Raw genomic sequence first — 13,170 nt, forward strand, 5'->3', positions numbered from 1 at the left:
AACCCCAGCTGAAATGCTGTAGGTTACAGTGACCCACTGAGCACTGCCCAGGGGCAGTTTGGTACCTGCTGATCACTCAGCGCAGGCTCAAAGAAGCGTCTTGATCTCATGAAAGCCCGAGTCAGACACAGGCACTGTTTAAAAGCTATTTGAAAAAAGTGCACGTGTGTTTGGCTGCGGGGGGGCAGGTTCTTTCATAACGGGGGGCGCTGTAGAGCACAGAGGCTCCAGCATTTTTAACATCACTGGGCTGTTTCTTCTCTGCTTGCCTGTCTGCTGGAGCCTCTGGTGCACTGGGTCCCGGCCAGCTCCCCTCCTTGCCGCTCCAGCCATGCTGACCTGAACGAGCTCCCTGACTGCCAACGCCTCACAACCATCGAGTCTCCGCCCATTCCCCTAGGCCCTGCCCACCACCCCGTCGGGCTCCGCCCACGGCTCCCCCGCGCCTCTAAGCCCCGCCCCCTCCTCGCTGAGCTACGGCACGCGGGGAGCGTCGAGCTGTGTTTTGTAATCTCCTCCGCCCCCTCCCCCACGCCGTGCCTCTCAGCCTATGGGGAGAGCCTGCTGTGGTCAGGTGACGCAGCTTTTTATGTAAGCCAGCGGCGGGTCTGCGGCGATGTTTGAAAGGGGGTTATGGTCTAACGACCGCGCTGCGAAGCTTCTGCTGTAGAGCGCGCGCGTGTGCTGCGCCCGTCACCCGCTTAAGTGTCTGCTCCCCCCGTCGCGAGTGTCTCAGAGCCGTGCGCACAGCCGAGCCAGGCTACAGCCGCGCCGCGCGGAGCGCCACACCCCCCTCTGGGATCCGGGCGGGAGCTCGCAGCAGGATGGCGTCGTCGTCGGTGGGTGTGAGCTCGGAGGGGTCCCCGGAGCCAGGGGGCAGCGGCTGGCCCCGCAGGGAGCCCGAAGGGGAGCAGGAGCGGCTGCTGCGGCGCGGGGAGCTGCTGGCCCTGGGGAACCACCTGAAGGAAGCGCTGGAGACTTACTCGGCGGCACTGCGCCTCGGGCCGCCTGCGGGACCCCGCCGTCTCGAGACCCTTGTGGACTGTCTGGTGCTGAACTACCGCCTCCGACAGGGGCTGGACTGGAGCCGGGACCAGGGGGCCCGGGAGGAGGGAGGCGGCGCGGTCGCAGGGCCCCTGACCTGCTGCGGCTGCTGGGGCTTCTTGGGCGAGCCGGTGACCGCTCGGTGCGGGCACAGTTACTGCCGCCGCTGCCTCCGGGGGGAGCTGCGCTCCCGCTGCCGCCTGTGCCGGGACCTGCTGCTGCCGCTGGCCGGGGGCGGCCCCGCCGCCCAGCTCCGGACCAGCGTCATCCTCAGCCAGTTGGCGGAGAAGTGGTTCCCAGCCGAGTGTGAGAGGGCGAGGACCGGCAACCGGCTGAGGGAGCTGCTGAGCCAGGGGCGCTTCCGAGAGAGTCTGAGCGCCGCCAGCCAGGCCTTGCGAGCAGGTAATGGGCAGCGGGGGAGGCCGAGCTCGGCTTGCGCGCTGGGCCCTGGGACGGGCCCCCCGTCTGCACCCGACGGGAAGGGAACCTGCTTCGGTTTAGTGACCGTTGGCGCGAGGGGCAGAGACTTGGCTCCCCGGGTGTGCCGCAGGGCGCGGAGTGTTCTCGTCAATCTCCGGTCCCTTCATCTCCACTGTGCCCGTCTCCTCCCCTCAGCGCTCAGTCGGGTGCGAGTCGAAGCCGGGAATGAAATAAGCTTCCGAAATCATGAAGGGAAGCTGGCAGGGATAGGCAGCCATTTGAAATAAGTCTGAAGTTTGCTAGAGCTCCAAGAGTTGACTTTCCTAATGTCACTAACTTACTACGGGAATGAGCTGCGAGAGACTGTATTGTGGGGCTGCATGAGGGCTGGCTGGTGAGCAGGTACACGTGAGGGGTATTTGTGGAGTAGGGCACTCTGCCTCTCTACTGCAAACCTTTTCCCAGGACAGCTTTTGCCGTGTCTCCGAGATAGACCTTGTTGGACGGTGATACGGTCTCCTAGAACCATGCCTGTTGTATTTGCCTTGTTTCCAAAGAGAGATCTGTTTTCCCAGCCTCTCAAGTGTGTCACTGAGACAATTCCCAGCAGGCCAGGCCTAGTTGCATAAGCAGAGGGGGCATGGAGGGGGACAGGTTATGTAATGCTAGTGACATCACAGATGGGTGTGGTAGGAGTTTTATAATACACTGTTGCTAGAGAGGTCAAGGGGGGAGGTGAAAGGGTGTGCTTGGATTATTATTTATTGAGCACTGGCAGCATTCTTGATTCTGTACAGACTCATACGTGGTCACTGTATCAGTGAGGTTAGTGTAGTTCACCCAAGCATTTTGACACCATAGTGATGAGAAAGATATAAACACCTAGACAGAAACAATGCCAGGTTCCCAATTATGATGCCTTAGTTCCAGTTTGGAAGACTGAATTTGGTTAAGTGCTGGTGTCTTATTTTCACTGAGTTTGATCAGAAACTTAGTCTGGTACATTTAGAAATGATACCTTTTTAACACTTGACTTTTAATACTTGGGTGCTGCATTTATGGAATTGCCAGCTGCAGGGGGGGAGAAGTTCAGATATCAAGCTAAACAGATTCATTTGACACAAGTCTCTTTTCTGATACATACTAGGGAGAAATGTTAGATGCAATTTCATAAACTGTTGTCAAAATCAAATCTTAAACAGAATACAGAATATTTCAGTCATCTCTTGGTAGCACAATATGTGTGACTGTGAACTATTTTGATTGTAGCAGTGTCCTGAATTATTTTTTAGCACAGTTGTAGCATCTTGTGTCAATGGAGCCAAAGAAGTGTGAAGTGTTGAGTGATTTATTTTTAAACTAGGAACTTCTTAAGAATTAAGTATTTTATTTTAATGATCTAGAATTTAGCATTGTGGCACACACACAGAAGGGAATCAAACAAACGAAGTAAAATCTAAATGGCTTTTGGTTTGTAAATGGGTCTCTGTGATTATAAACATTTTATATGGAAGACACACACCACTTTATAGTTTAGGAATTTTGAGGAGGAAGAAGAAGGAGGAAATAGATTTTTCTGGTTAGACATTAAGAATCCAAGGGATCTCTTCTCCCCCCCCCCCCCCCCCCCCCCCCCCCCCCCCCGTGCGCCTTGCTAATGGTTCTGACTGTCATAATACTTGAGGTGTGTATGAATGCAGAGTTTTTTCATTACATTGTTGTACCAAGTTTACATTTAGGTTTGGGTTTAACAAATGGCAGGTAAAACCTAAAAATATAGCTTTCAATCTTAATATTTATCCAGTTTTCTTATGCAGATTATTCATGCAAATATTAGATTACAGATTTAGAGATTTACTCAGTCCACGATCCTCCGTACATTGTTTGTCTTTTCCTGTTGTGTAGCCCTAAAAACTCAGCATTCCAAGTACTGACTAAGTGTACAATAAAGTTGTTACTCAGTGTGGTAGTTCTAATGTTTCAGAGGTGTATAAGAGAACTGTATAAATCTATAATAGATGTCATACATACTTAGGGACCTTTAAATTCATTGATCTGTGAGTGTGTTCTTACAAAACATTTGCTGTAATGTAACTAAGGCAGATACATGATTCTGTTAGTATATATTCTGAGCTATTGGCTTGACAAGTTTTTCTTTTCCTCCTGTAACACAGAGGAATTCTCACAAAAGGCTCAGAGTTTGAGAGAGAGGGGAAACAATATTAGCTTACTCTTTTTAAAAATAATTCCCTTGGTTCAGATGTGTTTTAAAGAAGCTTTTCTCCTTGTCAGCCCATCTTAGTTCTACTTTACCCAGATATACAGTCCAAAATCTGATTGACATAAATCTGTTGCCCTGAAATTGAACTTAATGCCATAAACTCCGCTTTAATCAGGTTAAAAGAGAAGATGAGTTGTAAAAGAACAAACCTTTATTCAGACAACTGCTTTTAATAACTTTCTCCTATTATTTGGGAACGTGAATTAATTATAAACATGGAAGTTTGCCCCCTAACTCTTCACAAATGTGGGGATGCGTAGTTCTTATGCCGATTAAGTTGAAATGAAGTTAAGTAGAAGTCATTAAAGGGATGCTGTCAGGTTAAAATCAGAATGAAGGCATCTTGAGTCTTTTAGGTTAGCATGTACCTCCTACCTCCCATATAACTGATATAGGTGCAGCTCCACCATTTAGTAAATTTATACTGTAATCATAAATAGTATGATTTGAATTTCATATCTTTCTTTTAGCATATCTGAAATACCATAATAAATTATGAAAATAAACACTTACTTGATTTCCTCCTGAATAACACTTTAATTTGGTGAAACTGAAAGTTTTCGCATACAAATGTATTTTTTACAGTTTATGCTGCCTTATTTATTTTTTTGGTATCTTTGTTTGAACAGTTAAACTGGCTAGTTGTAGTCTCACTTCCGTAATTTGTAATAGAATAGGTTTGATGTTTGCAATCTAGATGTTGCGTGGATATATTTTTAGTTTTTATAAAAGCATAGGCTTAACCTAAAGTTGGGGCCAAAACTGACCCAACAGTATTTCTTTAAGCATTGCAGTGCTGCAACAAACACTTAAAAACACCTTGCAGTTTTGGCAAGTACAGTCACTCCCATTTGCAAATAGGATTTATGCCTGCTATATGCATATTGGGTAGTTAGTGGCTGATAACATGTTAATGGGTCACTTCAGCTCAAATGGTCCCTTGAAATATGTAACTACTTATGCTAAACAATCTGTTCCTCTTTGTATTTAGCCACTTTGTATTTAGCTGTGACACTCTGGGTATGTTTCCCAAATCTGAAGATCTCTGCATAAGCCTGAAAGCATGTCGCTCTCACCAATAGAAATTGGACCAATAAAATACATACATCACCCACCTTGTCTCTCTAATATCTGGGGCCCAACACTGCTACAGCAGCACTGCATATAATGTAACGTAGCATTTAGATTATGCTTACAAAATTGCACATGCAAATTTAGGCCCTGATTTTGAAAACACTTTTGCACACAAGTAACTTTACAATGGGAGAAGGTCCACTAAAGTAAACTGGATTACTCGCATGTGTAAAGCTAATGTACATATTTTGCCAAGTAGAGGCCTTAAAGGGCTGATTAAGACCCTTTAAATCTTGGCCCATCATTTTGTACAACTCCACTCAAAACAACTATCCTATCCTTTTTTGGAAAGGGAATTGGTGTGTACAGTGTGTTAAAAGAACACTATTGATTCGGGTTAGGCTTCAGTTTATCATCTTCTTTAAAAAGTCAGGCAAACAAGAGGACTGGCAAAACCATAATATTAATAGAAATGTTCTGACATTTAAAATTCAAAATATATTTTTATTTAAGGGACATTGTCGATTCAGAATCTAGTCAATAAAAAACAAAAAGTTAAGTAATTTCAGGTACTATACCTGTTGCCAAGCCCCTACCAATGATTGTGTTTTTTTTATAGTCTCCTATTCCTTGAGACTGTTTCTCTATAACGCTTTGAATCCTGACACACAGTAGTGCTTGAGAATTACAGTAAAATTGATCAGTCTAACTTCCTGACCTAGGCAGAGTGAAATGTTAACTTACTTGTTACAGCAGAAAAGGTGAAAGTAAATTAGACTTCTTCTAAGAGGCGTAAGTGCTTTGAATTAAAATGATTTTACTTTTCTCAGTGCAGAGGTGAGAAATTAAAAAAAAGTCTAAACAAAATGTAATGTACATGTGAATGCAAAACTAACTTGCAGATACTTAGACTGTCCACGTTAAGTATATTAGAAAATTTATTTGTTTGGGCATCTTAAGTAGGTTTCAAATGTTACCTTTTTGTTCATTTTTGTAACTAATAAGTAGTTTTATCTACTTTTTTTAATCTAAGATTGTGTAAGTACATTAGAATTTGCTATCCTTAAGATTTAAGGGAGGTACCAAATATTTTGCAAATCATTTGATGCAAACATTGTTTTTAAGTACGTTCAATTTAGGGAAGCATTGCATTTTTTTAAAAAAAATCTCGTATGCTTGTGGGTTTTGTCATCTTATAGGTATGTGTAACTTTTTTAATTAAGTCAAAACGTGTATATGTATTTAACTAAAAATGTCTTGTTTTCAGATCCCAGTGACTTGATGTTAAGAGTTTACAGAGCTGAATCATATGCTGGCCTCCAAGAGTTTAAAACAGCCATAGAAGAACTAAATTTTATCATCTCTGAAATGTCAAATTGGCCAGAGGTAAGTTGGTTTACAATCTGTGTGTTTTTTTAAAATCTGAATTTGTCCACAATATAATTAATGCTAAATTATGTTCAAATGGCATCAAAATAAGTTGGCTGACCTGGTTACTCTTACTTATTTAAACTTTCAAATCAATGTTGTCTAAATGGTTGATTTAAAAAAAAAACAACCCACCCTTAAATCGATGAGATGTGCAAAATATTGCTTTTCTGCATCCTTTACATTTTTATCAATTTTGATTCTAAACTCTTCAGGGTGGAGGGAACCTCTTAGCCATCTTTTTTTGTCAGTGAAGTACCTTGATGCTAAGCGAATATTAAAAAATTATGGATTTTTTTTGTTCTTTTATGTTAAATAGACCGGGGGGAGGATTAGTTCCAATCCACCAGTGAGTCACAGGAAGGTTCTAGGTGGGTTGCCACATCCCGCGCTATTTAACTCATCACTGAGCCCTGGCTTAGGCAAACCTAAATTTCTTGAGGCCTTGAGAGGAGCTTGTGGGGCAGGAGGGTGTTGGAGAGCAAGCCTATCTCTCTCTCTGACCCCACTGTGGTGGCTTCCATCCCTCAGGGCTGGGCGTTGTGACCTGGTGCATGGTTGTTGGGACCTCAGTGCCACTTAGGATTACTCTGACCACCCCTCTGTCCATTACAGGAATGGCCAGGCCAAACCTTAGGGGTTCTGCAAACCCATGCACCAGGTTGCAGTATCACTCAGTCAGGTTTGGCCCAGCTACTCTTCTGTCATGGACAGGAGCTGCTGCTACTCTTTCGAGATGAGTATGTGGCAGGCTTGGTCTCCAGTTCCCCCTTACCTCTGCACCAGGTTGGGATTAGGGTTGTGGTGCCTGCATTGTGAGTGCTATACGTAATGGTGGGTCATGAAAAGACAAAATGCAGTTGATGAGTCATCCTAGTAAAATGTTTGGGAACTCCCGGACAAGACTAAAGATGTTTGCTTTCAAACCAGAGAAATTCTATTACCATTTTGTTGTTGCTAAATATAAATAGACAACACTATTTTATAAGTTTGAAACTAACTTGCTGTTACAGGCTCGGTTTTGACATGCCCTGTAGTCTGGCAAAACCTAACTAAGCTGCCTGAAATGTCAGACTTCTGCTTTATGCTGTCTTTCTAAAAAAAAAAAAAAAAAAAAACTTGGATGAGGCATTTGGGAGGCAAGACAGTCAGAAGTTGAGGTGGTTTTCACTTCTGAAACATCTTGCTCATGATTTTGTTGCAGTTTTGATTCTAAAACAGCTTTTTGTAAGTCTGGATTTGTTTAAAATTTGGTCTTGGCATATTTACGTGACTGTGGTGGGGTGAAAGAGAAGGGGGTGGGCAAGGCAATACATGGGTTGGAAGAATTTTGGAAAGGACGGGGTCCTTATGGTTTGTTAGCTTTGCTTGGATTTCTGACAGAGCAGTTTGATTGAGAATGGTGAAGCCTTGCAAAAAATCTCCATGGTGGAGCTAAAAAGAGGGACACCGTTAACTGGAAATAGCTTATCTAGCTATCCTGCTGGTAATAGCTTATCTAAAGTGACCACTCTCCTTACAATGTGTATGATAATCAAGGTGGGCCATTTCCAGCACAAATCCAGGGTTTAACAAGAACGTCTGGGGGGGGGGTAGGAAAAAACAAGGGGAAATAGGCTACCTTGCATAATGACTAAGCCACTCCCAGTCTCTATTCAAGCCTAAGTTAATTGTATCCAATTTGCAAATGAATTCCAATTCAGCAGTTTCTCGCTGGAGTCTGGATTTGAAGTTTTTTTGTTGGAAAATAGCGACTTTCATGTCTGTAATCGCGTGACCAGAGAGACTGAAGTGTTCTCCGACTGGTTTATGAATGTTATAATTCTTGACATCTGATTTGTGTCCATTTTACTCTTTTACGTAGAGACTGTCCAGTTTGACCAATGTACATGGCAGAGGGGCATTGCTGGCACATGATGGCATATATCACATTGGTGGATGTGCAGGTGAACGAGCCTCTGATAGTGTGGCTGATGTTATTAGGCCCTGTGATGGTGTCCCCTGAATAGATATGTGGGCACAGTTGACAACGGGCTTTATTGCAAGGATAGGTTCCTGGGTTAGTGGTTCTGTTGTGTGGTATGTGGTTGCTGGTGAGTATTTACTTCAGGTTGGGGGGCTGTCTGTAGGCAAGGACTGGCCTGTCTCCCAAGATTTGTGAGAGTGTTGGGTCATCCTTTAGGATAGGTTGTAGATCCTTAATAATGCGTTGGAGGGGTTTTAGTTGGGGGCTGAAAGTGACTGCTAGTGGCGTTCTGTCATTTTCTTTGTTAGGCCTGTCCTGTAGTAGGTGACTTCTGGGAACTCTTCTGGCTCTATCAATCTGTTTCTTCACTTCCGCATTTGGGTATTGTAGTTGTAAGAATGCTTGATAGAGATCTTGTAGGTGTCTGTCTCTGTCTGAGGGGTTGGAGCAAATGCGGTTGTATCGCAGAACTTGGCTGTAGACGATGGATCGTGTGGTGTGGTCAGGGTGAAAGCTGGAGGCATGCAGGTAGGAATAGCGGTCAGTAGGTTTCCAGTATAGGGTGGTGTTTATATGACCATCGTTAATTATTACTGTAGTGTCCAGGAAGTGGATCTCTTGTGTGGACTGGACCAGGCTGAGGTTGATGGTTGGATGGAAATTGTTGAAATCATGGTGGAATTCCTCAAGGGCTTCTTTTCCATGGGTCCAGATGATGAAGATGTCATCAATATAGCGCAAGTAGAGTAGGGGCGTTAGGGGATGACAGCTGAGGAAGCATTGTTCTAAATCAGCCATAAAAATGTTGGCATACTGTGGGGTCTTGCAGGTACCCATAGCAGTGCCGCTGATCTGAAGGTATACATTGTCCCCAAATGTAAAATAGTTATGGGTAAAGACAAAGTCATAAAGTTCAGCCACCAGGTTAGCCGTGACATTTGCTCCAACCCCTCAGACAGAGACAGACCTACAAGATCTCCATCAAGCATTCTTACAACTACAATACCCACCTGCGGAAGTGAAGAAACAGATTGATAGAGCCAGAAGAGTTCCCAGAAGTCACCTACTACAGGACAGGCCTAACAAAGAAAATTTGTGCTGGAAATGGCCCACCTTAATTATCATACATTCATCATACATATCAGCATTGTAAGGAGAGTGATCACTTTAGATAAGCTATTACCAGCAGGAGAGTGGGGTGGGAGGAGGTGTTTTTTTCATGCTTTGTGTGTGTATAAGAAGATCTTCTACACTTTCCACAGTATGCATCCGATGAACTGAGCTGTAGCTCACAAAAGCTTATGCTCAAATAAATTGGTTAGTCTCTAAGGTGCCACAAATACTCCTTTTCTTTTTGCGAATACAGACTAACACGGCTGTTACTCTGAAACTTGTAGTATCTAGTGTTACCCTTGCCCCTGAGGCCCCCTGGCAGTTTCTGTGGCCTTATAGGCACAGTATCCTGTTTTTTAAATGTTTTTTCTCTCTCCTGCTATATAAAAGACTTGCAAAAAGAGGAAAAATGACTATACAAAAGAAATAATGAAATTGACTACACAAAATGGAATCAAATGCACAACGTAAACAAACTAAAAACAAAGTGCTTTTCTGTATTCTTTGGTGGCTGTAACAAAAGCAGCATTTTTTGTTCTTGTTTTTTTCAGATGGAAGTATATTTTTTTTTATGTTGGTGTTTCTTCAGTATGTCTTTCAGTTCCTGTAGGGGGAAAATGTTCAACAGCTATTGGTGCAATTGAATTTGTCTTGTGAATTAAAAAAATTAAGATATTTCTTGTCTTAAAGTTATCAAAAACTTCATGAAAGACCAGCAAGGCCTTCAGCTCACATGCGAGGTGTGATAATTACGTAGGGTGAAAGATTTTTGATTCTCCAATATGTATTTTCATGCTATCTAATTTTAAATGTTACCTTAGTTAAGAATTTCCAGGCTTTCCCTTTTTCTTTTTTTTAAGAGATTATTGTTCACTTAAGGGAAAACACTTGAAAATGTAAATATTTACAAATTTAACTCAGCTTAAATTCATTGCTTGGGAATTGTGGATGACTCCGGATGTGGTGCAGGTAGCTGTAATCACTTAAAGGCAGGATCTTTCTGGGAAAATGTGCTGTCTGTATATGCAGTAGGTAACTTAGTGTGGAGATTTGAATGAAAATTGAATTATATCTGCAAATGTCTCACTTTAGAGTTCTGCACTTAATGTGAAAGTATAAGCACTTGCATAACATTTTTTCTCATTAAAGCATTTAAACATTAAATAATACTTGGAGTAGTCCTGTAAGGGGAGATGCATACTGTTGTCAGCCAGGACTAAAAACTTCAGATTTTTATATCATTCTTAGAACACATGTCTCTTCATTCCTAATTTTGAAGTAAAGAGAGACTTATTTTCATTGTTAAATAAATAAAACTACATTTCCCCCAAGCTCTTATCCCCATCATAAAACTTAATTTACAGAAATACTAAGTTCTCCTTGCGGCAAAACTGGTTCAGAATGTACATTCACTTCTCCATATATCTGGAGAGAAACTCAGCTTCTTGTGAACAAAGCTTAGAATCATAGACTATCAGGGGTGGAGGGGACCTCTGGAGATCATCTAGTCCAATCCCCTGCTCAAAGCAAAAAAAAAAAAAAAAATTCACAGGATAAGGGAACTCTGCTTGTTTCATTTAAATTAAGATGGTTGAAAGCAGCATTTTTCTTCTGCATAGTAAAGTTTAAAAGGTGTGTTAAATCGATGTTAAGTTGTAAACTTTTGAAAGAACCACCATAACGTTTTGTTCAGAGTTATGAACATTTCAGAGTTACAAACAATCTCTATTCCCGAGTCGTAACTCTGGGGTTCTACTGTAGCTGTGTGGAGGACAGAGACTAGAGAACGTGGTATGTTCCTCCTTTCTGTGGACCTTCTAAGATCTGCAGAAGAGGCATATTTTCTTCCCTATCACAACATCTCTAATTCTCACCTCCATGTGAGATGGAAAAGACATGCAATGCCATAGTGTGTCCGAATATTAATATATAGTCTCTTTAATGAAAGTATGAAAATATCAAATGTTACTTCTATATCTTTAGATTTACTTCAGGAAAGCAAAGGTGCTGCATGATGCTGGGTTTGTAGGTGATGCCTTACAACTGTTCCTACAGTGCTTATCCCTTGATGAGGATTTTGTTCCAGCAAAGCTAGAAGTGGAAAAGGTAACGTGGTATTTATAAACTTTGCTGCTCTTTCTCTTAGGTGGCCCACTTTACCGTAGAATCTCAGTCTTCAATGTATTTATGCTCATCATGTCTGTATTTGTAAGAAGACGTTCAGCTAAAAATTTGGATGACTTTATTTTCACATATCTAATTTTCTGTGTAGAGTAGAGGGTCCTAATATACTTGGATGCGATAAGAGTTCTTGTGCCCATGTATTCCAGAAAAATCTTTTTTTATTTATTTTTTTTAAGTTGGGTTAGGGGAGAGTATATATACTTAACCCAGTTACAATTATAGTTGGTACAGTTTTCAAGTAAAACAGGCATCAGATTTTCACACTTTCCAGTAGATGTCAAACAAATTTGAGTAAGAAATCAAACACTTGAATCTTTTCATTCTATGGAAACAAATATCTGCACTATCAAGTTTGCACAATACAGATTAACATTTTTACAGAACTGCATCTTGTTTAGTTACACCTCACCTAAATAAGAGTTGGGAGAAGATTATCATCACTTCCTGTAAGGGGGGGAATTTAAGAGCTTAACTTGTGTATAAAGATAAGGATATAAACCTTTAATTAGGAGAAGAACTACTGAACTGAACTTGTGCTACAGCTGATTATAAGGTAGAGAATAAGATGAAGGGTATATTTAAAACAAGAAATTTTGATATAAAGTAAGCTTCTTCATGGTGATTATGTAGTTATATTAACTAAAGTTATAGCTGAATCTTTTTTCCCCCTAATCTTAATGTTAAGATGTTTATCTTATAGACATTGTATGATTTGCTGTCACCAGAAAATGTGAGAGAGAGTCTGAAGGAATCTGCTTGGACTTCACCTCATATTCGAAATAAGCCTTTTACACTTGGTTCTGAAATGGAGGAGTCTGGCTGTAATCTACAGCTTTGTCCAGAGCAGGTAAGTAAGGAAAACCATGTAGTATTATATATATTTTTGTCCCTTAGTTAATAGACAAACTCAGGGCATCAGAACTTAAGCTATTTATCAAACTTTTATTAAGCTTCATATTAAGCTCCAGACATAATATGCTGCTACACCTTTCTTTCTGCTAGTTGTAGACTTTTCTGTTGGATTTCATGAATCAGCTAGAAAGTATCTTAATTTTTTGACAGTTCATAAGACACAATCTAGTGAACTTTTTCATTATTTAAGGTTTAACGCTAATAGCTCCAAAATAAAAAGGGTATTGTTATAGATTTATTTTCCAGATAATAATTCTAAATTTCTTTTCCCAAATTATTTTCCCCTTTGAAGGAAACTGAGGTTTTTAATCCCTTTTTTTTATTTCAGCAGGTGCTTTCTTGACCTGCCAAATTCCATAAGTTAATCATTGAGTCTGGCTGTGCAGTGGAGAAGTTTATCTGAATTTGGCTTCAACTTATTCATGTTCAGCTGTCATAAATGATTAGCCTCAATTTGAAAATGAGAATAAGTACTATTAACTTTGTTCATTTTATTTCTGTAGAATTTAGACGTGTCCGAGATAACAGTGGAGTCTTTCAGACGAAGCCTAAATCGTGTACAATCTGCCCATGCTCTTAACTCCACAGAAAAGCTTGCTAAAGGAGATGGATTAAAAAGGGTTTCTTCTGAACCTTTGCTTTCTGGCCAGGAAAAAAGTGCTCTCTTAAAAAGGAAGCTTTCCCTTTCAGAACAGGATGCAATCATGTGTGAAGATGGAAGAAGCAAACATAAAAAACAAGGAGGTAA

The 13,170-nt window shown here is 41.6% G+C and overlaps 1 protein-coding gene across 3 annotated transcripts in view; it reads left to right on the plus strand.

Moving 5' to 3' along the window:
* The first annotated feature begins 583 nt into the window (after positions 1-583).
* Positions 584-13,170, plus strand: part of LONRF1 (LON peptidase N-terminal domain and ring finger 1) — a 32,981-nt gene continuing 20,394 nt past the window's right edge. Inside the window, exons 1-5 of one of the 3 annotated variants that reach the window (XM_048848195.2) lie at positions 584-1,446; positions 6,087-6,205; positions 11,310-11,432; positions 12,211-12,357; positions 12,926-13,166. In XM_048848195.2, coding sequence (XP_048704152.1) covers positions 825-1,446; positions 6,087-6,205; positions 11,310-11,432; positions 12,211-12,357; positions 12,926-13,166 — 1,252 coding nt within the window. In that variant the 5' untranslated portion in view covers positions 584-824. The remainder of the gene's footprint in view (positions 1,447-6,086; positions 6,206-11,309; positions 11,433-12,210; positions 12,358-12,925; positions 13,167-13,170) is intronic. The other 2 variants (XM_075127891.1, XM_048848194.2) reach the window with 2 other exon arrangements.

This window comes from Caretta caretta, chromosome 4, assembly GCF_965140235.1.
Source record: "Caretta caretta isolate rCarCar2 chromosome 4, rCarCar1.hap1, whole genome shotgun sequence".
Classification (NCBI taxonomy): domain Eukaryota; kingdom Metazoa; phylum Chordata; order Testudines; family Cheloniidae; genus Caretta; species Caretta caretta.